The 24460-nt window shown below is 65.6% G+C and overlaps 1 protein-coding gene across 1 annotated transcript; it reads left to right on the plus strand.

Annotated features, from left to right (window-relative positions):
• The first annotated feature begins 14887 nt into the window (after positions 1-14887).
• Positions 14888-20797, plus strand: TEX261 (testis expressed 261). The gene is made up of 6 exons (XM_082316169.1): positions 14888-15028; positions 15888-15967; positions 16450-16603; positions 18504-18571; positions 19713-19815; positions 20245-20797. Exons 1-6 carry the CDS (start codon positions 14959-14961, stop codon positions 20358-20360), a joined length of 591 nt encoding a protein of 196 aa, XP_082172295.1. The 5' UTR covers positions 14888-14958; the 3' UTR covers positions 20361-20797.
• The last annotated feature ends 3663 nt before the right edge of the window (positions 20798-24460 follow it).

Raw genomic sequence — 24460 nt, forward strand, 5'->3', positions numbered from 1 at the left:
GGCCATCCTCCCATCCTTCCATCCATCCATCCATCCATCCATTCATCCAACTCTGCATCCACCCCTCCATCCCTCCCTCCCGCCCTCCATCCCTCCCTCCATCCCTCCCTCCCTCCATCCCTCCATCCATCCCTCCATCCATCCCTTCCTCCATCCCTCCCTCCCTTCCTCCCTTCCTCCATCCCTCCCTCCCTTCCTCCATCCCTCCATCCATCCCTCCCTCCCTTCCTCCATCCCTCCATGCATCCCTCCCTCCATCCATCCCTCCCTCCATCCCTCCATCCCTCCCTCCATCCATCCCTCCCTCCCTCCCTGTGCCTGCCCAGGGGACGGGCTCAGCGCGGGGTGTCCCAGCCGGCCGGACCGTGGCTGCGCCCACCCAGGGGTCCCCTGGACCCCTGCCCTTGGAAGGAGCTTGTGGCGGTGGGACGAGCCACCCAAAACCGGCCCCGGCCGGTGGGGCGAGGCGTTGGGGGTGCAGGGGTGGTCTGTCCCCAGCGCGTGGCAGGGACAGCCTGGCGGCCACCCGGCTAAGTGGCATTTGTGTTCGCGCTGTCCTGGCCACCTGCCACCCGGCCACCTGCAGAGGGGACACGGAGGTGAACTCTGGAAGGGCACGGGGAGGCAGCGGGGACACGGGGGAGATGGCATGGGGACACAGGGGGGAGATGGCATGGATACACGGGGGAGATGGCATGGGGACACGGGGGGGAGATGGCATGGATACACGGGGGAGATGGCATGGATACACGGGGGGGAGATGGCATGGGGACACGGGGGGGAGATGGCATGGGGACACGGGGGAGATGGCATGGGGACACAGGGGGGAGATGGCATGGATACACGGGGGAGATGGCATGGGGACACGGGGGGGAGATGGCATGGGGACACGGGGGAGATGGCATGGGGGGGCATGGGGGAGATGGCATGGGGACACGGGGGGGAGATGGCATGGGGGGGCATGGGGGAGATGGCATGGGGACATGGGGGGGAGATGGCATGGGGACATGGGGGAGATGGCATGGGGACACAGGGGGGAGATGGCATGGGGGGGCATGGGGGAGATGGCATGGGGGCTGCGGGGGAGATGGCATCAGGGAGGGATCTCGGGCCGCGGCGGGCTGGCGGTGCTGGGGACACCCGGGCGGCCCCACCGGGGTTCAGGTGGCTCCCGCGGCACCAGCCCCTGCCGGGGGGCTCAGCGCGTTTCGGGGAGCGGCGGCGGCTCTGAGGGCTGGGGCCAAGCGTGGGGACATCTGGGGAACGTCACCCGTGTCCATCACCCCCGGAGCCCCCCCTGCCTGCCCAAGCCGTGGGGCCACGGGGACGGGGACAGGGACAGATCCTGGCTGCCCCCCGCGCGGGTGCCCGTCGCCGCCAGGCCGGACCCTCTGCCCCTCTCCTGCACCAGCCCCCCCCCAAGCGGGGGTCCCGGGGCCGGGGCCTGGGGGGTCGGGGCCGCTTCGCAAGCGGGGGCAGAGGGCGCCGAGCTGCCGGACGCCGCTCGTTACGGCGGATCTCTGCATCCCGAATTGACGTTATTGCCGGGGGGCAGGATCCCCCGGGGCGGGGGCACCCCGGGCTCCGGGCGCCTCTGGTGCCCCATTTACCGCCCCGTGCCTCAGTTTCCCCATCTCCAGCAAGGCGCGGGCGTGCAGGCGGCCGCGCACACGTGCGTGGGAAGGCTCGCCCGTGGGTGCCTACGTGCACGGCCCCGGCCTGCGCCCGCGGCCCCAAGGGTGGGTGCCGGCTGCGGGGCGCTGGGGTGACCCCGTCCCCCGGTGTCGCCCCGTGTCCCCGGTCCGGCGGGAGGGTGGCTGGTGGCCGGTGTGGCCGCGATGGCCGGCGGCAGAGGCGCACGCCTGACCTAGTTAGCTCCCGCGCGGCAGCCGGCGGGGCCGCCCTCTGAAAATGAGTTAATAAACTCGGCAGGAGGGTTTTTTTCCGGCTCACAGGAGGGATTTAGAGCCAGGCTGGCGTCACCGGGCTGGTGTCACCGAGCTGGTGTCACCAGGCTGCCCGCCGCCTCCCCGGGCACGGCGCTGCTGGCTGAGCCGCCGTGGCGGCGGCGCTTGGGGGTCCCACGGTGCCGTCGGGGGTGACAGGCCCCCCGCACCCGTGGGTGTCCGTGGGGCCATGCTGAGCGTCCCCCGGTGCTCCCCGGGAGCCAGGGCTGAGCCCGGAGCCGGCCGAGGGGCCGAGGGCTTGGGGTCCCACACTGGGGTGGTGACCCCAAAAAAAAGCCCCTTCTCACCCCGACGGGTGCAGAGCCGGGGTGGGGCAGGCAGGAGGGTGCCCACCCCCTATGAGCCACCCGAGAATCCCCCCTCCGCGGCAGGGGACCCCCGGCGCCTGGCACGGGGGAGGATTTGGGGGTCAGTCCCGGAGACCAGAGCCCACAGGCGACGCCGGCTCTGCCATCCCCTCCCCTTGGTGTCCCCACGTCCCGCCGGGCGCAGGGGACCCGGTGACAGCTTCGGGTGGCGTCAGGGGCCGCTAAGCCCCGGGCGGGCGCCTGGGCCGGGCGCTAAGCGGGATCAGGGGCTCAGGCAGATCCCGGCCCCGCTAATCCCCGGCTGGCGCAGCCCGAGCCCCCCCGGGCCACCGCTGCCCTGGGTGCTGGGGTGCTGGTGGGACAGATGGGTGCTGGTGTGCTGGAGGGGTGCTGGTGGGTGGGATGGGTGCTGGTGTGCTGGAGGGGTGCTGGATGTGTGCCGGTGGGTGGGATGGGTGCTGGGGTGCTGGAGGGGTGCTGGATGTGTGCCGGTGGGTGGGATGGGTGCTGGTGTGCTGGAGGGGTGCTGGATGTGTGCCGGTGGGTGGGATGGGTGCTGGTGTGCTGGAGGGGTGCTGGATGTGTGCCGGTGGGTGGGATGGGTGCTGGTGTGCTGGAGGGGTGCTGGATGTGTGCCGGTGGGTGGGATGGGTGCTGGTGTGCTGGAGGGGTGCTGGATGTGTGCCGGTGGGTGGGATGGGTGCTGGTGTGCTGGAGGGGTGTTGGTGTGCTGGATGGGCACTGGTGTGCTGGATGGGTGCTGGTGTGCTGGATGTGTGCCGGTGGGTGGGATGGGTGCTGGTGTGCTGGAGGGGTGCTGGATGTGTGCCGGTGGGTCAGATGGGCGCTGGTGTGCTGGATGGGTGCTGCTGTGTCAGATTGGTGCTGGTGTGCTGGATGGATGCTGATGAGTTGGAATAGTGCTGGTGTGCTGGATGGGTGCTGCTGAGTCAGATGGGTGCTGCTGGGTCAGATGGGTGCTGGTGTGCTGGATGGGTGCTGGTGAGTTGGCTGGGTGCTGCTGAGTCGGATGGGTGCTGCTGGGTCAGATGGGTGCTGGTGTGCTGGATGGGTGCCGCTGGGTCGGATGGGTGCTGGGGTGCTGGATGGGTGCTGCTGTGCTGGATGAGTGCTGGTGTGTGGCTGTGCCGTGTGGGTGCTGGCGTGCGGTGGGGTGCTGTGCTGGTGCAGTGGGGCACCGTGTGTGTGCAGTGCGATGCTGTGCGCACAACGGGACCCCGTGTGCGTGCAACGGGCTGCGGGGCGGCTGTGCCCCGGGGTGCAGCACTGCAGGATGAGCCCCAGCACCCCCGTGGGGGTCTCCGTGGGAGGAGGGGACCCGAGGCAGAGCCAGGGTGACGGTGTCCTGGCCCCGAGCCCGTCTCCCCGCACCGAGGGCTGCTGGCCCCAGGGCCAGGCTCGGCGCTGTCACCAGTGGGGCACCCCCTGGCTGGGCGTCCCGGGTGTCCTGCAGAGCAGCCGCCCCGGGAGCTCCCCGCTGTGCGTCCCCGCCAGCCGGGAAACGGGGGGCAGCCCACGCTCGGGAGAGCCCGGGCCGGCGAGCGGCGGCTGCACACCCTGCCCAGGGGAGACGGGACCCCGAACCCCTGCGAGGGGTGGCACGGGCACCCCAAAGTGACAGGGAGAGGGGCAGGAGATGGAGCAGAGAGAGAGAACCCCGTGGGGACCTGCTGGGCTCCCCTGCCACCCCATGGGGACCTGCTGGGCTCCTGTGCCACCCCGTGGGGACCTGCTGGCTCCCCTGCCACCCCGTGGGGACCTGCTGGGCTCCTGTGCCACCCCATGGGGACCTGCTGGGCTCCTGTGTCACCCCGTGGGGACCTCCTGGGCTCCCCTGCCACCCCACGGGGACCTGCTGGGCTCCTGTGCCACCCCATGGGGACCTGCTGGGCTCCTGTGCCACCCCGTGGGGACCTCCTGGGCTCCCCTGCCACCCCACGGGGACCTGCTGGGCTCCTGTGCCACCCCATGGGGACCTGCTGGCTCCTGTGCCACCCCATGGGGACCTCCTGGGCTCCCCTGCCACCCCATGGGGACCTTCTGGGCTCCTGTGCCACCCCGTGGGGACCTGCTGGCTCCCCTGCCACCCCATGGGGACCTGCTGGGCTCCTGTGTCACCCCGTGGGGACCTGTTGGGCTCCCCTGCCACCCCATGGGGACCTGTTGGGCTCCTGTGCCACCCCATGGGGACCTCCTGGGCTCCCCTGCCACCCCATGGGGACCTTCTGGGCTCCTGTGTCACCCCGTGGGGACCTGTTGGGCTCCCCTGCCACCCCATGGGGACCTGTTGGGCTCCTGTGCCACCCCATGGGGACCTCCTGGGCTCCCCTGCCACCCCATGGGGACCTTCTGGGCTCCTGTGCCACCCCATGGGGACCTCCTGGGCTCCCCTGCCACCCCATGGGGACCTGCTGGGCTCCTGTGCCACCCCGTGGGGACCTGCTGGCTCCCCTGCCAGCCCGTGGGGACCTGCTGGGCCCAGCTGGGGTGCACTGGAGCGATGCTGGGGCAGGGGAGCAGGTTCACGGGTGGCTGGGAGGGGGGTATATCACACTGGCACCTATAGCCTCCATACCTCCCCCTTCCCCTTGGGGCTCCTAACGCCGCTCCTGCCTCACCCCGTCACCTCTCCCCTGCCCGCGACGTGACGACGCGGGGGCGAGGGGAGCGGGGTGCCCCCAGCCCGGGGTGCCCCCAGCGCCGGCCGCTGAGCAGAGCGGAGCTGACAGGCTGGCACGGCTCGCTCCCCAACTGCCTTGCATTCACAGTTCGGAGAGCACGTCAAGGCTAAGGGGAGCTGACAGAAAAACCTTTACTGGAACAAGCGGGAATATAGTATCAGGCAAGGCTGACCGGAGCGTGAACCGCCGCCCAACACGGAGCAAATTAGCATCAACCAAAATAGCAGGCAGCTCCGGCCGCTTATGTGCGAGGTACCAAATGCAACCGGCCTGTCAGGCTGCATCAGGGCAGGGATGCATAAGGAATGGGGCTCGGCCCCCCCGTACTGCGGGGGGGTGGTGGGGGGGGTGGGGGAGGCGGTGGGGGGGGCAAAACTCCTGGCTGGGGGGTGGGGGGCTGAGGAAGCCTCATCCCTGGGGATGCGTGGGGTTTGAGGGGCAAAAGCCCATCCAGGGGGATGCTCAGGGCTTGGGGGGCAAAATCCTGTCCGTGAGGATGCTCAGGGCTTGGGGGGGGGAATCCCATCCATGGGGATGCTCAGGGGGGCAAAATCCCATCCATGGGGATGTGTGGGGTTTGGGGGGGCAAAATCCCATCCATGGGGATTCTCAGGGCTTGGGGGAGTGTGAAATCCCATCCATGGGGATGCTCAGGGGGGCAAAATCCCATCCATGGGGATGTGTGGGGCTTGGGGGGGGGGGGGAATCCCATCCATGGGGATGCTCAGGGGGGCAAAATCCCATCCATGGGGATGTGTGGGGCTTGGGGGGGGGGGGAATCCCATCCATGGGGATGCTCAGGGGGGCAAAATCCCATCCATGGGGATGTGTAGGGCTTGGGGGGGGGGGGTGAAATCCCATCCATGGGGACGTGTGGGGCTGGAGAGGGAAAGTATTCCGGTCCATGGGAATGCACAAGACTGGGGGGGCCCAAAGCCCCCATCCGTGGGGATGCATAGGGCTGGGGGGGCTGAGAAACCCCCATCCGTGGGGCTGCAGGGGGACAGGGGGGTGAACAGCTCCGGTCCAGGGCAACACACGGGGGCCTGGGTGATGCAGAAAACCCCGTCTGTGGGGGTGAGCAGGGCTGGGGGGGAGAACCCCCACCCACGGGGTGCCCAGGGCTGGGGGGTGGCAGGCAGGACCCGTGGGGATCCACGGGGGGACCCCCCACCCTGGGCCATGAGGATGCAGAGGGGCTGGGGGGGGATGAAGAAACCCGGGGATGTCGGGGGGCCGGGGGAGCAGGAGTCGGGGTGCTGGGTGCCATGCAGGCAGGGAGGGGGGAAGCGGGGGGGGGGAAGCAGCAAAAAGCTCTGTCAAATACATAAAGAGCTCGAAAAGAGAAGGGAAAAAGCCGCTCGCGCCGCCTCCCGGGGTGCTCTCGCACATTAGTCGTGCCTGGGTGCCCCGGCAGCGCGGGCAGGGAAGGCAGCTCCCAGCGGGCGCCGGGATGAGCTTCGCAGCCATTTTGTTGTTGGGTTGAACTGGGGAAAAAAGGGGAACCCTCTCCCCCGAAATAACCCCCGCACAGCCCCTCTTCGGGTGCCAAGGGCTTGAGATGCACGGGGGCCCAGGGTCCTTGGGTGCTTGGGCTACCTGGGGTGCCTGGAGTGAGTCCCCGGGGTGCCTGGGGGGCTCAGGGTGCCCAGGGTGCTGGGGGTGCTCAGGATATTTGGGGTACTTGGGGTGCACAGGGTGCTTGGGGTGCACAGGGTGCTTGGGGTGCTCAGGATATTTGGGGTGCCCAGGGTGCCTGGGGTGCTCAGGATATTTGGGGTACTCAGGGTGCTCAGGGTGCCCGGGGTGCTGGGGGTGCTCAGGATATTTGGGGTACTTGGGGTGCTTGGGATGCTTGGGGTGCCCGGGGTGCTCAGGGTGCTCAGGATATTTGGGGTGCCTGGGGTGCTCAGGGTGCTTGGGGTGCTCAGGATATTTGGGGTACTCAGGGTGCTCAGGGTGCCCAGGGTGCTCGGGGTGCTCAGGATATTTGGGGTACCCAGAGTGCTCAGGGTGCTTGGGGTGCTCAGGATATTTGGGGTACCCGGGGTGCTTGGGGTGCCCGGGGTGCGCAGGGCGCCTGGTATTCGGGCAGAGGCGAGGGGTGCCGATGCTGACAGCGGTTGCACATTGGGGTGCAAAAGGCAAAGCTGCCCCCCCCGCCCCAGCGCCCTGAGCTCGGGGCTCCCGCGCCAGCCGGAGCATCCCCCGGGAGCGGGCAGCCGCCAGCCAAGCGTGAGCAGCCCCCACGGCAACGGCAGCCCCCCAAAAGGGGAGAAAAGGGGGATTTGCGGGAAAAATGGGAAACCACGGGGCGGGGGGGAGATGGGGAGAGGGCAACGGCCCGGGAAGGCTGGGCACCGCCGGCTCTGCGGAGCCGCGCTCCCGGCACGACCCCCCCTGCACCCGAGCCGCCCTCTCCAAAGAGCTTCCCAGAGCTCCCAGCGACCGCTTGTCACCAGATGTTTCCAGAACCGATGTGAAAACCTGCCCTTTCCAGCAAATCCCCGATGCTGGGATTTTTGAGAAAAAAAAAAAAAAAAAAAAACAGGCCTATTTTGCAATGGAAAGCGCTGGGCATTTCGGCCGGTTTGGGGGGCTCCCTGCGCGGGGGGGTCGCAGTTACACCCTGCCCCGGCCCAGCCTCCCGGGCAGCTGAGCCCCCGGTCCCTGCTGCTGCCGTACGGGCACGGCGGGCAGGAGCAGGGCAGGCAGGAGCAGGGCAGGCAGCAGCAGGGCAGGCAGGAGCACGGCAGGCAGGAGCAGGGCAGGCAGGAGCAGGGCAGGCAGGAGCACGGCAGGCAGGAGCACGGCAGGCAGGAGCATGGCAGGCAGCAGCAGGGCAGGCAGGAGCACGGCAGGCAGCATCAGGCAGGAGCACGGCAGGCAGGAGCAGGGCAGGCAGCATCATGGCAGGCAGGAGCAGGGCAGGCAGGAGCAGGGCAGGCAGCATCAGGCAGGAGCATGGCAGGCAGGAGCAGGGCAGGCAGGAGCACGGCAGGCAGCAGCAGGGCAGGCAGGAGCAGGGCAGGCAGCAGCAGGGCAGGTAGGAGCAGGGCAGGCAGCAGCATGGCAGGCAGCAGCAGGGCAGGCAGCAGCATGGCAGGCAGGAGCATGGCAGGCAGCAGCAGGGCAGGCAGGAGCACGGCAGGCAGCAGCAGGGCAGGCAGGAGCAGGTCGGGCAGGAGCACGGCAGGCAGGAGCACGGCAGGCAGCAGCATGGCAGGCAGCAGCATGGCAGGCAGGAGCAGGGCAGGCAGGAGCACGGCAGGCAGCAGCATGGCAGGCAGGAGCAGGGCAGGCAGGAGCAGGGCAGGCAGGAGCACGGCAGGCAGGAGCAGGGCGGGCAGGAGCACGGCAGGCAGGAGCACGGCAGGCAGCAGCATGGCAGGCAGGAGCAGGGCAGGCAGGAGCATGGCAGGCAGGAGCAGGGCGGGCAGGAGCAGGGCGGGCAGGAGCAGGGCAGGCAGGAGCAGGGCAGGCAGCATCAGGCAGGAGCATGGCAGGCAGGAGCAGGGCAGGCAGGAGCAGGGCAGGCAGCAGCATGGCAGGCAGGAGCAGGGCAGGCAGGAGCACGGCAGGCAGCATCAGGCAGGAGCATGGCAGGCAGGAGCAGGGCAGGCAGGAGCAGGGCAGGCAGCAGCAGGGCAGGCAGGAGCAGGGCAGGCAGGAGCACGGCAGGCAGCATCAGGCAGGAGCATGGCAGGCAGGAGCAGGGCAGGCAGGAGCAGGGCAGGCAGCAGCAGGGCAGGCAGGAGCATGGCAGGCAGGAGCAGGGCAGGCAGCAGCAGGGCAGGCAGCATTATGGCAGGCAGGAGCACGGCAGGCAGCATCAGGCAGGAGCATGGCAGGCAGGAGCAGGGCAGGCAGGAGCATGGCAGGCAGCAGCAGGGCAGGCAGCATCAGGCAGGAGCAGGGCAGGCAGCAGCAGGGCAGGCAGCAGCATGGCAGGCAGGAGCATGGCAGGCAGCAGCAGGGCAGGCAGGAGCAGGGCAGGCAGCAGCAGGCAGGTAGGAGCAGGGCAGGCAGCAGCATGGCAGGCAGCAGCAGGGCAGGCAGGAGCACGGCAGGCAGCAGCAGGGCAGGCAGGAGCAGGTCGGGCAGGAGCAGGGCGGGCAGCATCAGGCAGGAGCAGGGCGGGCAGGAGCCAGGCAAGGGCTTGGCCAGGGCTGCTCCTGGGGAGCACGGGGATGCTCTGCACTCGGGGGGGAAGAAGGGGAGCAGAAGGGGCGTCCCAGGGGACACGGCAGCACCCGCCCGCACCCACACCTGCACCCGCACCCGGCCCCGCAGCCCCGTTCCCCCCGCAGCTCCCGGGTGCCCAGGGCGGCCCCGGGGCCGGGGCTGGGGGCCGGGCTGCAGCCCCCGCACGGGGGTCGGTGCTCGGTCACCGAGCCCCCGGGGTCAGCGCGGGGCCCGGCAGCCACCGCCAGCCGTGCCAGGGTGCATTAGCACCCGCCTGCCTCCGCCAGCGCAGCGGGGGACCGCGGGCCCGGCCTCCGCACACACCCCCACCCACCCACCCCCCCGTGCACACCCCACACACACCTGCACCCCAGGCACACCCCCACATGCACACAAACCCCGCGTGCCACGCACACCCCATGCATGCACACCCCGTGCACGTACCCCCCATGCACACACGTACCCCCCATGCACACACGTACCCCCCATGCACACACACCCCCACCCGTGCACATACACCCCATGCACACCCACACACACATACCTCCGTGCACGCCCCCCGAATGCACCCGCATGCACTTACACCCCCCCCACACCCCTGCATGCATGTACCCCCCGTGCACACACGCACCCGTGAACACACCCCACATGCAAATACACCCCATGTGCACCCCCCAATGCACCCGCATGCACTTACACCCCCCCACCCCTGCATGCCTGTACCCCCCGTGCACACACCCCATGCGCGCACACCCCATGCGCGCACACCCCATGCGCACACACCCCCATGCGCATACACCCTGTGCACACACCCCAGTGCACCCCCATGCACACGCCCACCCCATGCACACGCCCACCCACGCACATACACCCCATGCACACACGCACCCCACGCACACACCCCACATGCAAATACACCCCATGCGCACCCCACCACGCACGTACCCACCATGCATGCACCCCCAACGCACCTGCATGCACGTACACCCCACGCACACACCCCTGCATGCATGTACCCCCCATGCACACCCCCACCCATGCACATACACCCTGTGCACACACGCACCCCACACACACCCCCCGCATGCAAATACACCCCATGCACACCCCCCAATGCACCTGCATGCACGTACACCCCACGCACACACCCCTGCACACATGTACCCCCCACGCACACACACACCCGTGCACATACACCCCCCATGCATCCCCCAGTGCACCCCCATGCACTTACGCCCCATGCACACACCCCGTGCACACCCCCACCCGTGCACATACACCCCCCACGCCCCCCCAGTGCACCCCCATGCACTTGCACCCCATGCACACACCCCAGGCCCGCACCCCACACCCGCTCCCCGGAGCCTCGGCGGGGTTTGGGGGCTGCAGTGCAGCGCAGCAGCAGCGGCGGAGGGTGGGGGAGCCCCGTGGGTGCTGCAGCCCCCCCCACCCATTGGGGAGCAAAATTCTCCCCCCAGCTGCAGGTGCTGGTGGTGGGCAACGCTGCTGCACCCCGAGTGCTTTGGGGGCAAAGCCAGCGAAGCCGGGCGGGCCGCTTTGCTCCCCGTCGCCCCGCGGGGCACCGCTCGGGTGGGTGCTGGGGTGGCAGCACGGGGCAACCCTACAATAACAACCCATGGTACGCAGCACCGTGCCCGTGCAACCCTGCAGCAACAGCTCGGGGGCCCGGCCCACGCCTCTCACAACCCTGCAACACCACTGTGGGTAAATAACCCATTTCTCATGCAACCCTACAATAACAGCCCGGGGTACGCAACCGGGTGCTCGTGCAACCCTACAAAAACAAAGAGATCACGTACACAGCACGATGCAGCCCTGCAATAACAGTTGCTCAGGGTACGCAGCACGACGCTCATGCAACCCTACAATAACAAACAGGTCAGGGTACACAGCACAATGCTCGTGCAACCCTACAATAACAGCCCAGGGTATGCAACCCGGTGCTCGTGCAACCCTACAATAACAGGTCGAGTACACAGCATGATGCAACCCTGCAATAACAGGTCAGGGTACACAGCACGACGCCCGTGCAACCCTACAATAACAGCTCAGGGTACGCAACCTGGTGCTCGTGCAGCCCTACAACAACAGGTCAGGGTACACAGTACAATACTCGTGCAACCCTACAATAACAACCCATGGTACGCAGCACCGTGCCCGTGCAACCCTGCAGCAACAGCTCGGGGGCCCGGCCCACGCCTCTCACAACCCTGCAACACCACTGTGGGTAAATAACCCATTTCTCGTGCAACCCTACAATAACAGCCCGGGGTACGCAACCGGGTGCTCGTGCAACCCTACAAAAACAGTGCGCTGCAGGCGAAAGCAGGAGCTCTGCCCCTCGCCCCCTGGCCCCGGGGGTTTCCCTGCTCCTGCCCAGCAGAGCGGGGGGCTGAGCTGCGCCCCGCTGGCCACTGGGTGCTCCGGGCACCCGGACGGCTACGGGGCCAGGGGAGGTGGGAGATGGGGGGAGAGGGGCCGCGCCTGCAGAGGCAAGGGGGAGATGGGGGTGCAGGGGGGTGCAGGGAGTGCAGGGGGGGCAGGAGGATGCAGGGGGTGCAGGAGGGGCACAGGAGGGATGCAGGGGGTGCAGGATAGATGCAGGAGGGGCAAGGGGTGCAGGAGGGATGCAGGGGGTGCAGGAGGGGCACAGGAGGGATGCAGGAGGTGCAGGATAGATGCAGGAGGGGCAAGGGGTGCAGGAGGGATGCAGGGGGTGCAGGATAGATGCAGGAGGGGCAAGGGGTGCAGGAGGGATGCAGGGGGTGCAGGATAGATGCAGGAGGAGCAAGGGGTGCAGGAGGGATGCAGGGGGTGCAGGGGTTGCAGGAGGGATGCAGGGGGTGCAGGGGAACGCAGGAGGGATGCAGGGGGGTGCAGGAGGGCTGCAGGGGGGATGCAGGGGGCTGCAGGGGGTGCAGGAGGGGTGCAGGAGGGATGCAGGGGGGTGCAGGAGGGCTGCAGGGGGGATGCAGGAGGGATGCAGGGGGTGCAGGAGGGATGCAGGAGGGATGCAGGGGTGTGCAGGAGGGATGCAGGGGGGATGCAGGAGGGCTGCAGGGGGTGCGGGAGGGATGCAGGAGGGATGCAGGGGTGTGCAGGAGGGATGCAGGGGGGCTGCAGGGGGCTGCAGGGGGTGCGGGAGGGATGCAGGAGGGATGCAGGGGTGTGCAGGAGGGATGCAGGGGGGCTGCAGGGGGCTGCAGGGGGTGCGGGAGGGATGCAGGAGGGATGCAGGGGATGCAGGAGGCTGCAGGGGGTGCGGGAGGGATGCAGGGGGTGCGGGAGGGATGCAGGAGAGATGCAGGGTGTGCAGGAAGATGCAGGGGGATGCAGGGGGTGCAGGAGGGATGCAGGGGGATGCACGGGCATGCAGGAGGATGCAGGGGGATGCAGGGGGTGCAGGAGGGATGCAGGAGGGATGCAGGGGGATGCAGGGGCATGCAGGAGGATGCAGGGGGATGCAGGGGCGTGCAGGGGGGGTGCAAGGGGAAGGCAGGGGGGTGCCAGGAGCGCGCTAAGCACGCCCCAAAGCTGCAGACCCCGGGAGGTGAGCGTGAACCGGGCCATGCCAGGCACGGGGTGGCAAGGTGCGGGCGCAAAGAGCTCTTCGGAGCCCCCTCCCTGCCCCCCGGCGGGGGCACCAGCTCTGCCCCCCGCTCCCCGCCCCCGGGTGTGCGGGGATGGAGGGGTGCACGCGTGGGTGCCCGTGCGCGGGTGCAGGCACAGAGATGGGTGCACGCGTGACAGGTCGTGTCCGTGAGCTTGGCCCGTCTCCCCTCGAGCTCCCGGAGACACTGAGCCCCCAGCACCCCGCAGCGGGCACCCCAGCACCCCGCATGGAGGGCTTCCACACCAGCACCCCAAAATCCTCCCCACGGTGGGTGTTCCCCTGGGGATGCGGCCGGGGCTGCTGGGTGCCCTGGCAGGGCTGGGGGGGTCCCAGGGACGCCCCCGGGTGCGGGGGAAGGAGGGGATGCCTCCAGCGAGAGCCTTGGCCTGGAGAGGGGCACCCAGTGCAGCCCAGTGCAGCCCAGTGCAGCCCGGTGCAGCCCCATCACAGCGGCAGGGAGGGCAGAGGCTGGGGGTCCCCCCCGGGGGGTCCCCGAGCTCTGGGGTGGGGAGGGGTCGGTCCCAGACACACGCAGGGGGTCAGGGTTCGGCCCAGAGTGAGGGTGCTGGGGTGGGGGTCCCTGCGAGGTCCCTGTGTGGGTGCAGGGGGTCCCAGCCCTGGCTCCCAGTATGGGGCAGGGGGTGCCCGTATGCATGCAGGCGTCCCAGCCTGGGGTCCCCATGTGGGTGCAAGGATCCCTATATGGGTGCAAGGATCCCTATATGGGTGCAGGGAGCCCTATACAGATGCAGAAGGTCCCTACATAGGTGGAAGGGGCCCTATATGGGTGCTGGGGTCCCAGCCCGGGGTCCCCAGGCAGGTGTAGGGGTCCCTATATGGATGGAGAGAGTCCCTATATGGGTGCAGAGTCTCTATATGGATACAGAGGTACCTATAGGGGTGCTGGGGTCCCTGGCGTCCCCACACGGCTTCTGGGTTCCTATACAGGTTGTGGGGTCCCTATATGGGTGCAAGGGTTCCTATACAGGTGAAGAGAGTCTCTGTAAGGGTGCAGGGTCCCTATACAGCGGCAGGGATCCCTGCACGGGTGCAGAGGGGGTCCCTATGGGTGCGGGGGACCCCTATACAGCTGCAGGTGTCCCTATACACACGAAGGGGGGGCTACATGGCTGCAGGGGGTCCCTATACGGGTACAGGGGGGTCTCCATATGGTTTTAGGGGGTCCCTACACAGGTTTGGGTGGGTTCCCCGTACAGTTTGGGGCATCCCCATGCAGTTTGGGCTCCCTGTACGGTTCGGGGGGGTCCTTGTGTGGTTTGGGGGTCCCTGAACAGTTTCAGGGGGTCCCTGTATGGTTTGGGGGTTCCCTGTATGGTTCAGGGTCCCTATATGGTTTGGGGGGTCCCTGTGCAGTTGAGGGTTTCTGTGCGGTTTTGGGGCATTCCTGTACAGTATGGGGGGGGTCCCTGTATACTTCGGGGTTCCTGTGTGGTTTGGGGGGGTCCCTGTATGGTTTTGGGGGTCCCTGTACGGTTTTGGGGGTCCCTGTACAATTGGGGGGGTCCCTGTATACTTCGGGGTCCCTGTATGGTTTGGGGGGTCCCTGTATGGTTTTGGGGGTCCCTGTATGTTTTGGGGGGTCCCTGTACGGTTTTGAGGGTCCCTGTATGGTTGGGGGGGTCCCTGTATACTTCAGAGTCCCTGTATGGTTTGGGGGGTCCCTGTACGGTTTTGGGGGTCCCTGTACGGTTTTGGGGGGTCCCTGTGCGCTTTTGGGGGTCCCTGTACAGTTGTTGGGGTCCTGTGCGGTTTGGGGGTTCCCTGTATGGTTCAGGGTCCTGTGCAGTTTGGGGCGTCCCCATAGGGTTTGGGGGGGTCCCTGGGCGTCCCGAGGTCCCCCCGCGGTTGGGGGTCCCTGTACAATTTTGGGGGGCCCTGTACGGTTTTGAGGGGTCCCTGTAGGCTTTTGGGGGGTACCTGTACCCCTGTACATTTCGGGGTCCCCCCGCATTTCGCCCCCCCCCGCGGAGCGCGGCGCGGGAGCCCTCCACGCCTGCAGGGGTCGCTGTAGCGCCGGGCGGCGGCGGGCTGGGGCGGGTCTCGTTTGTTCCGGCGCCGCGTGGTCAGCGCCGCTCGCCGCCGCCACAGCGGGCGCAGGAACCGGAGCGGCGGGGCCCGGCCCGTCCCGTCCCGTCCCCGCCATGTGGTTCATCTACGCCCTGAGCTGGCTCTCCCTGCTCATCCAGGTGGCCTTCGTCACCCTGGCGATCGGTGAGCCCGCTGACGGGGGTCTGACGGGGGCCGGGACCTTCGGGGGTGCCGCCCTGAGGGGTCTGGGCCCGGCCGTAGGGCCTCTCCCGGGGGTTGTCGCGATATGTCGTGCGTTTCTCGGCAGGGGGGTGGCTCCGGGGATGGGGCAGCCTGGACTCCTGCTGGGACCGAGTTCGGGGCCGCCGGTCCAGCGCCTCCCGTGGGCCGGGGTGTCCTGAGCCCCCCTGGGTGCTCCAGAGATTGGGGGGGTGGGGGCTGAGGCCTGTGAGTGTCCCTGGGGTCCTGTGGAAGCCCCAGGGTTTGGGGGGGTGCCCTGGGTGCCCCTGAGGTCCTGTGGAAGCCCCAGAGGTTGGGGGTCCCATGGGTGCCCCTGGGGCCCTGTGGGAGCCCTAGAGATTGGGGGGATCCTGTGGGTGCCCAGAAGGCCCCTGACGTCCTGTGAAAGGCCCAGAGACTGGGGGTCCCCTGGGTGTCCTTGAGGCCCTGTGGAAGCCCCAGAGTTTGGGGGTCCCATGGGTGCCCCTGAGTGCCCCTGAGGTCTTGTGGAAGCCCCAGAGATTGGGGGGGTCCCCTGGGTGCTCACGAGGCCTCTGAGTGCCCCCATAGTCCTGCAGAAGCCCCAGAGATTGGGAGGGGGCTCCCACGGGTGCCCCTGAGGTCCTGTGGAAGCCCCAGAGATTGGGGTCCCTGGGTGCCCCTGAGCCCCCCTGGGTGCCCCTGAGAGTTGCGGGGAGGGGGGTCACCCCTGTCCTTCGGTCCCTCCCGGACTGGGTGAGCACGGACCCCCAGGGCTGAAGGCAGCGGTGTTTGCCCCGGTCCCTCCCGGCCCGTGGGGCTGAGCCTGGCGTTTCTCCGGCAGCTGCGGGGCTGTACTACCTGGCGGAGCTGATCGAGGAGTACACGGTTGTCACCAGGAGGATAATCAAATACATGATCTGGGTAAGTCCCTGTGCTTGCAGAAACGGGCGGCTCCTTGCCGAAATCAGCCCCGGGGCAGCAGCGGGGCTGGCAGAGCGGCTGTGGCGTGGGACGGTGGCTCTGGATGGAGGGGACGAGCGCTCGGGAAGCTCCTGCTTCCCAAGGCGGCTCTGGCTCCCGAAGAGGGAGGTTGGCAGCGGTTGCTTGCTTAACCAGGGAGGTGGTGACCCTGTCTAACCCCTCCTGGGTGGCACCTCTCCCCCCGGCTGGGGAAACTGAGGCCCAGCCGTGGCGTGTCCTACCAGGAGCTGCAGCAGCAAGGTGGGATTCCCATTTGGACCTTTCCCAAGGGGCCGGTGCCGAGTGGGGAGATGTGGTGCCGTTGGAGCGTGCTAAAAATCACCTTGATCGTGGCAGGATTCCTGCCTGCACAGCTGCCTGCAGTCCCCCTGCCTGCACCCCCGTGTTTACCCCAGGCCTCCCCCCCCCGTTCTCTCTTCCAGTTCTCCTCGGCCGTGCTGGTCGGCCTCTACCTCTTCGAACACTTTCCCGGTTTCATGGTGGGCGTGGGGCTCTTCACCAACCTGGTCTACTTCGGTTTGCTGCAGACCTTCCCCTTCATCGTCCTGACCTCCTCCAATTTCATCCTGTCCTGCGGTGAGTGGGGCCGTCGCCTTCCCGCAGGAGCGGGCGCTGGGGCGGGAGCGGGCGCTGGGGCGGAGGAAGCCTCCTCACCCCCATCACCGGGTGGGCTCTGGGTGGCAGTAAAGGTTTGAGTTTTACTGTTGCAGCCCCCGTGACTCTCGGAAGGACTTTGAGCTTTGTGCGGTACTTTTTAATCACGCGTTATGACGTGGCTGTGATAATCGTGGGCTGGGCCTGGTGGTGCGGAGCCGAGGACGCCGGGCTTCCCCGGGCACCCTCTGCTTCACCCTCCGGGCAGCAGCGCTGGGGAAACGAGATCCCGGCGGGCCCGAAGCTCAGCATCCTCCCTGCAGACCTCCTTTTCTGGGCGTTTGCTGGGTCTTGATAAAGTTCCAGAGGGTTTTGAAGCAAACTAAAAAACCTGGCGTGTGTAATTGCAGCCTGACACCATGCTGGGCTGTGCGAGACGGTGCGTGTGCGTCATCATAAGGAGCTGATGTTTAGAGAAAGAAAAGCTTTGAGGCAAACCTCCGCAATTAATGTGGAAATTCATTGGGGTTACTGGAGAAAGTCCCGTTAGAGAAGTGCATTGCCAAGCTTAAATCAGGGATTTTTATTTTTCGCCTTTGCACCTTCCCTGTGGTATTTGCCAAGCCCGCGGCGGCGGCCGCCGTGGCTCCATCCCCGGCTGGGCTGCCGGCCGCCTGGGCAAGCCCGGCTGCCAGACGGGCACAAGGGTCCCCTCTTCCGAGCAGTGGGTGCAGGGTTGTGGTGTGGGGTCAGGCCAGGGCTTAAACGAGCCGCGTGTTTTGGCCGAAGCGGGCAGCGAAGTCGTTTGTCTGCTGCGCTCAGCTGACGGACGGCCAGAGCCGCGTCCTAGGCCGAACCCGGGCGTAGCTCCGCCGCCGGGTCTGGGCTGGTGGGCCAGTAGCTCTGCCAATTAAACTGGGTTTTGGCTGCTCTGAGCAGGCCGAATGGTTTCTTCCCAGTGCGAGCTGCCGAGTCTCCTGCATGTTTCGGTGTCCTGTGCACGGATCTGACTTCAAATCTCTGAGTGATTTGCAGTGACAACTTAAGTAGCAAACGGGCAAAACTTCTTCCAGCGTGGCTTTCTGGAGTCCTTGCGCATGTTTCAGGGTGCTGCCTGGGTGTGACTAAAATACCTTTGCTCCTCAAAGCCTTCACGTAGGCAGGATTTTAGCCGCTACTTGAAAATGAGCGTAGCTCTCCCGTGGCGCGTAGATCAGGAGCTGCGTTTTCTGGCAGACCTGGGCTCTCACCTGGGTCTTGGGTGACGTCCTCAGGCCGGAGGGGACGATAAAGCAGCGCGGGGACGCAGCGTTTCGCGTGGGGGCCGTCTCTCGCTGGGGCTTTACTGTCCCGGTGCTCCTGGGCTGGGGCTGCCGTCTTGGCATCGCCAATAAAAGGCGAAAGAAGCTCCGACTGCTGCCTCTTAAGAGCTAAGTGGTGTTTTTCGCTGCTGAGGACGGCGTTAACCCACTGTCCTGGCCGCATTTCAGCTTGACTTGGTTTACAGATGGCAGAAGAGCTGCTCTCCGCAGCAGCTGTCAGGGACGTGGGGTTTTTCGCTTCTCCTCTCGGCAGCATTAGCGAGCGTCAGGCTGGGCTCTCCAGGGCGCCCTCGGGGACGCGGAGAACGAAGCACCGGAGGGACGAGGGGCTCGAGCGGGGCTGCGCAGAGGACCAGAACGGAGCTGGGCTGGGGGGGCTCTGGCTGCTCACGCCGTTTCTCACTAGATGCGTGAAAATATTGTAGCAACAGCAGGATTCCAGGTGTACGGGGGCTGGGGGAAGGGGATGCGCGGCAGGGAGGTGGATGTCGGCGTTCGGGGGCCTTGGATGGTATTTCCCCCAGGCTGGAGACTGACTTGGCTGTGTTTTCCTTTGGCAGTGCTGGTTATTTTCAATCACTACTTAGCGTTCCAGTACTTCGCCGAGGAGTATTACCTGTTCTCTGAGGTGAGAGACCTTTGGGAAGGAGTCGATCCGTGTTCTTCCAGCCAGCGCGGAGCTGCTGCTGGGAGGAGGGAGAGGAAAATGCCATTTTTTCGGTCAGCAGTAAGACACGCTGAGGATGTTTTTCACAGCCCTTCCCTGGGGGTTCCTGTGCTTGTTCCCTCAGAAGCACCAGGGAAGCTGCAGTTTCTTTTCTCGGGTGTGGACTTGGGGCTTTCTCAGCCAGCTGAAGGGCAGAAAAAATACTGAATCTTAAGCGCAGATGTTTTTTCTGCAATGCTAAAAACCAGGAAAAATGGCAAATAGTACTATTTTTAATTTTTTTTTATAGCTAACCACAAATCATTTCCCTTTTGGCATAATTGCTCCTCATTATTTTTATGTCTCTGACGTGCTGTTCTTCTGTCTCACCGCCCTCGCACCTGCCGAGACAAAGGTCCGAATTCACGGAGGGGCTCGTTTGGGCCCAACAGTAGCTGCCACTTAGCACAAATTTTAAGAAAAAAACAAAAAAAATCCACCCAAACGAAAAACCAACCACCTTTTTATAAAGTTTAACGCTTCTCCAGCGTTTGCGCGCACAAGGAGGCCGGCGCGGCAGCTCGGCACCTCTTGGCTCGGCTCTCCCCAAACCGCAGCGGCGGCTCCCGCAAGCACCGGCTCCTCCTGCTGCACCAGCGTCCCGCCCCGGGGCAGGAGGAGCAAGCCCAGGTCTTGGCTCTTCCTTTTAGTCCCTGGAAGGTGTGAAGAGGGTTTAATTAGTCATAACAGCACAGCCAATTCCCTGCTTGTTTAATGGTGCTCTCTAAAATGCTGGCGTTGGGAGCAGCGCAGGTTTTCAGGCGCCTAGGACAGGAGCAGGGGCTTTTCCTCTGCTGTGGAAATTGCAGGGTGAATTTTATCCCCTTATCAGCTTCACAGGGCGACGCTATCTCAGCACCCGAGAGACTCGGGAGAGGTCGAGTTGCGGTTCTCCCCCTTCAATGCCCTTTCTCTCGAGGGGTTCAGGTAGAAACTTGGGGTGTATTCACAGCTGGGGCCGAGGCAGCGCTCGTGGGCGTCAGCCCGGACAGAAGTCGGGGTGTGAAGGGCCACTGGGCGCGTTGCAGCTCTGCTCTCACTGCCTCTCTTGCTCTGCCCGCAGGTTCTCGCCTACTTCACGTTCTGCCTGTGGTTAATTCCTTTTGCTTTTTTCGTCTCCTTGTCGGCCGGAGAGAACGTCCTGCCTTCCACGGTGCAGCCTGGAGGTGAGCGCTCCCGAGGCCCGGGCAGGCGCCCGCTGGGTTTTGACAGGGGCTGTGCTCAACCCGCCCCGTTCCCGTTGCGCGGGGGAGGGAAGGGGGGCGGCTGCTCGGGTAAACCCTTCCGAAAGCCAAGGCAGGAAAGAGGGGGGCTTCTGCAGGGTGAGGGTGAGCAGAGCGAGGGCTGCTCCAGCCTTACGTCCTGCATCCCTCCAGTCCTGGGCCCCAGTCGCTTTTCCTGGACTCCCAAGAAAGGGAGCTCAGGATTTGGGCTCCCTGGCAGCGGCTTCCTGGAGCACCCAGGTAGGCCAGATGTGGGCAAACCAGGAGCTTTCGTGCTTTAAAGGCAGCTCCTGCGTCATCAGACGACCCATCCCAGGGCTCCCGTGGCCGTCAGCGGGTTCGTGTTTGATCGTTCTTCCCTTCTCTCCGCAGACGACGTGGTCTCCAACTACTTCACCAAGGGCAAGAGGGGCAAGCGCTCCGGTATCCTCCTCGTCTTCTCTTTCATCAAGGAGGCCATTCTGCCCAGCCGACAGAAGATTTACTGAGCCCCAGATGCAGCCGGCATCGGCTGCGGTGAAGGAGCGGGGCAGACCCAAACTGTGCCGAGGGCTGCGAGGCAGCACCGTCCCCAGGCCTCGCCCGACCCCTCCTCCAGGCCTCTCGAAGGGATTTTGCTAGGAACGTATAAACCGGGCGACGGCCGGAGGTGCCAGCAGCGCTGGACGGACGCGCTGGGAGGGCTCGCGCCTTTTTATACAGCTCTGCTGATCCCCCGGGACTGCGGCCAGGAAGGATGTTTGGCTCCGGCCGAGCGCCAGGAGGCTCCGGCCCCCGGCGCTGCCCACCCTGCTCGGGGACCGGGGAGGCCTTGTCACCCGCTGGGGTTTACAGCCAGGAGCTTGCGCGTGGTGGAGTTTGGCTGTGGGGAAACCGTTCCCTCGGTGTGGCAGCAGAACGCGCTTGACATTTGACTGAGGTTTACACAGAGCCATTAATTAAAAAAGAAAAAAAAAAAAAAAAAAGAGAATAAAGTAACCAAACTGTCAGACTCCCCCGTATTCCCGCTGGGAGCCTGCCGGCGCTGGAGGATGCTGGCGTCCCCCCGCGCAGCACGCGTCGGGAGGGGAGCGCGAGGGCGGGCACCTCTCCCTGCGCTCCGCAGCCGCGGGGAGGGGACCTGGGAGGACTCGCTGTGGCTTTTTGTTTGATTTTTAAGATTGGAAATACTCGCTTTGCTCTGGTTTTGCCGGAAGCCTCCCTGAGCGGCCGGGATGCCGCGGCAGCGCTGGCCGGCTGGGCGAGGCCCGGGGAAGCCGTTTCACGGAGAGCGATTCACCGCTCTGTGTGAGGGGAGCGAGTCGCCTCTCCTTCCCTTGTAATCATAAAAACAAACCTTTTTTCCCCCCTTTTTTGCCTGGTGGTTGGTCACCTTCAGCCTGTGCCGGAACCAGATCTCCCCGTGCTAGCCAGGAGCCAGGGCTGCGTGCGGCTGTAGCGCAGGAACGCCCCGGCTCGGCGGCGCAGTTTCGCGGTTCGGGAAGGCTTTTTGAGGAGTTTCTGAGGAAAACGGCTCGTTCTTGCGGCCGGTTCCGAAGGCGAAGGTGAGGCAGGCGGTCCCACCGCCCCCCTCCCCGCCCGGGTTTGCCCGGGGCCCGCTGGCGCTGGCGTGTTTTGATGCTGGTTCGATAGAAGCGCGGTTTCTCTAATAAAGGCTGTAGATGAAGTTCGCCGCCGCAGAGAGGCTGGGTGCGGCGCTGTCCCTCCGCCTCACGAGCATTCGGCGCCCGTGTTGAGTCGGTGGGGAAATCGCCCTCTGTCCACGCCGATTATTTTTGAATTTATTTTACTTTATTAGAGAAATAGAGGAGGATGAGAGAGCTATCGAGGGGACGCGCGGGCTGCAGAGGGCACGTCGCAGACCTCGGGAGACGCTGATCGCCGAGGGGGGTTAGCAGGAGGTGGCTGTTTTCGGTACAGAGCTCTTTGTTATCGAGGAGTCAGAGCAACGAAGGCAGAAGCACTGAAAGCCAAGTCGAGTGAGGAGCAGCAAGAAGATGCGAGGGCGTGGGTGGGAGAAAACCGCCGGCCTTGCCCGGAGCGCTGGGAAGCTCCTGGAAAAGCTGCTCCTGGGCGATGTGCTGTAGTTTTGCTTCAAGGCCACAGGGTGGGGGACGCCGGGCCCGCGCTCTGTCCCCTGCCCCGGCCAGCAGCGGGACAAGCCCCGATTTCCCCGATGGACAGGTTTAAGCTTGACCAAATTTTAGGCTGATTTAGGTTTCCAGCCGCGGAGGAGGAAGGTGGCTGCCGGGGAAGCGGCAGGCTGTCGGGAAGCTCCTGGCTGCGTGTTCACAGCTCTGCTCCAAGCTGTGTTGGACGGTTTCCATCGCCGCCAGGGCAGGCGAGATCTGCTGGCCGGCGAGGCCCGTGCCTCTCGCCAGCCTCGGGTCGGGTTTTAAATTTAGTTTTGTGCCTCTGAACGGGATGCAGGAGGGGTGGAAAACTGCTGGAGAGCTGTCGCTGGCGTGGCGGGGAGAGCAGGGCGCGAGGGAGGGCTCTTTCTGCGGGGCACGGCAGTAAAAGCAGAGCCCCGGGGCTCCGCCGCCACTGAACCAGCGGGCCGGGTGTAAGTGGGGAAGAGCAGTAGCTTTAATGTCCCTTCTACCCCGACTTTTTAATCCTCATTTCCCGCTCACTTGGCCACAAGCGAGGGTAGATTACTTTGCCTTTTTCCAGATGACAAGTCCATCTTTCTCGCGTACCGCTGGTGATCGCCGGGTGTTGAAGATGTTAATGACGCGCATTTCTTTGAGCTGAACCAGATTCAGCTAAGTCGCGTAACTGGATTATAGCGAGCAAAACCCTATAAATATTTAAAAGGCGAGCATCAGAAAAAGCCCCCCCGAGGGCTACGGCTGCGTGGGGAGAAGGTGCGAGGACGGCGCTCGGCTGGGCTCTCGTCCCCTGCCCTAAGCAGTGAGGTTGGGGGCTGGCTCCTGGAGACGCAGCCCCTCGGGGGAGCCGGGGTTGGGTCAAAACACCCCGTTTTGTCGCCTGAAACACAGCGACCTCGGGAAATCGGGTGAATAAGACATAAAATCTCTTGTTATTCACAGGGATGAGGCAAGGATGCTCCGCAGTCCGCACGCAGAGGGTTTGCGAGAAGCTCCAGCTTAAAAAGAAGTGTGAATTACCGCTTTGATTAAGTATTTAAGAGTCGTGTATGTTAATACGCCGCTGCCCTCCGAAGCGCCTCGGCCTGGCAGCTCTCCCCTGGCCGCGGTGGCTCCGGCGGCTTGGGGACGGTGCAGCCGGCGGGGCACGGCTTTCCCGTCCCGGGGGAGCGGAGCTGGCATTGATTTTCATGGGTGTTTGGAGGGTGCAGTCAGGGGAGAGGAATCCACTCGATACGGAGCGGGCGGAGCGCAGGCAGCGCGGCGGTGGGAAAGGGCAGGCTGCCGGTGAGTAACCGCGCCCCGGCCCTGGCATTTCCCCCGCCGGCGCCGAGCGGGAGGACGAGTTTAGCGGCGATCGAAACGGCACTGGGTCCCTCGTGACGGGAATCGCCCGAAAAGCTGGATTGGGAGAAATTCAGCTTTGGCCGGGGAGGGGGGAGCGGGGCGGCCGCCTGGCTCCAGCCTCCCTGGGCTTTCTGAACCGGTGGAGCCGGTCCCAGCGCTGCGGTCCCCGCGGCTCTTGCCTTCTTTTCCAGTAAGAGGATCTGTTCAACAAGCTGACGCTCACCCTGGGGGCTGGCGAGCTCGTACGGCTGGCGAGCAGCCTTTCCTTGTCTGCTTTCCACATGGCAGCCCTCAGGTGGCTGGAGAATCGAAAGGCCGGGACGAGAAACGCTGGGTAATTAGAAAGATCAGCTCCTCGCCTTAAATATTTTAGTTCAGTTGTCTACGCCTTCAAGAAGGAGAAAGGAAAGGTATAAAGAAAAGCAGAGAGATGGAGCGCTGTAGCACGGCGACCTGTCCTGGCCGTCCCCGGGGGACGGGGGGACCGCAGCCACGGCCGGTCCCCGGGAAGGGACCTGTCCCCTCCTTGGCTGCGTGGGACGCGGCTCACCCATCCTCCATGGCCGCCGTGGCCAGCGGAGCGGGCGTCCTGGCACGTCCTTGCCCTTTGGGCCGTTCCCTCCGCTCCCAGACAGCGCTTGAATTATTGCAAAAAGGGACCCTGAGATCGCCGGCGGGAAGCGAAGGTGATAAACGCAGGCTACACCGAGGGCCTGTGTTTTTAACGGGGAGAATAATTAACTCCCGGGAGGAGACCCGGCGCGGAGGGGGGACGCCGGGGAGCCCCGCGCCCCTGGCTGCCCCCGCCGGCTCTGGCACGCGACCGAATAAACCCTTCAGGGAAGGAAGGCAGGGTCCTGCCCGCAGCCCCCCTGTCCCCGGGGCTGGCAGACCTATGGGCCCGCTCCTATAGCGGCCTGAGCCCACGCTGGTGACCGGCAGCGCAAACCTCTCCTGCCGCCCTCCACCTCCCAGTTTTCAGCCCAGACCTCGCCTGTCCTCCCTTTTATTATTTGGATTTAAAACGAAGAGCCGTGGCTTGAAAGCTCCCGGGGCCGGAGGGAGGGCTGGGCGCGGCAGGGTTTGGGGAACCATCCCAGCAGCGCTGGCCCCCCATCTCCCAGTGC

The sequence above is a fragment of the Platalea leucorodia genome (assembly GCF_965183815.1).
Source record: "Platalea leucorodia genome assembly, chromosome: 6".
NCBI lineage: Eukaryota > Metazoa > Chordata > Aves > Pelecaniformes > Threskiornithidae > Platalea > Platalea leucorodia.

Bases quoted from the DNA above. Each gene is read 5' to 3' on its own strand.
- TEX261 (XM_082316169.1), top strand. From the start codon at position 14,959: ATGTGGTTCATCTACGCCCTGAGCTGGCTCTCCCTGCTCATCCAGGTG. The intron at 16,604-18,503 runs GTGAGTGGGGCC...TTCCTTTGGCAG, and splicing joins CAATTTCATCCTGTCCTGCG to TGCTGGTTATTTTCAATCAC. The intron at 18,572-19,712 runs GTGAGAGACCTT...CTCTGCCCGCAG, and splicing joins AGTATTACCTGTTCTCTGAG to GTTCTCGCCTACTTCACGTT.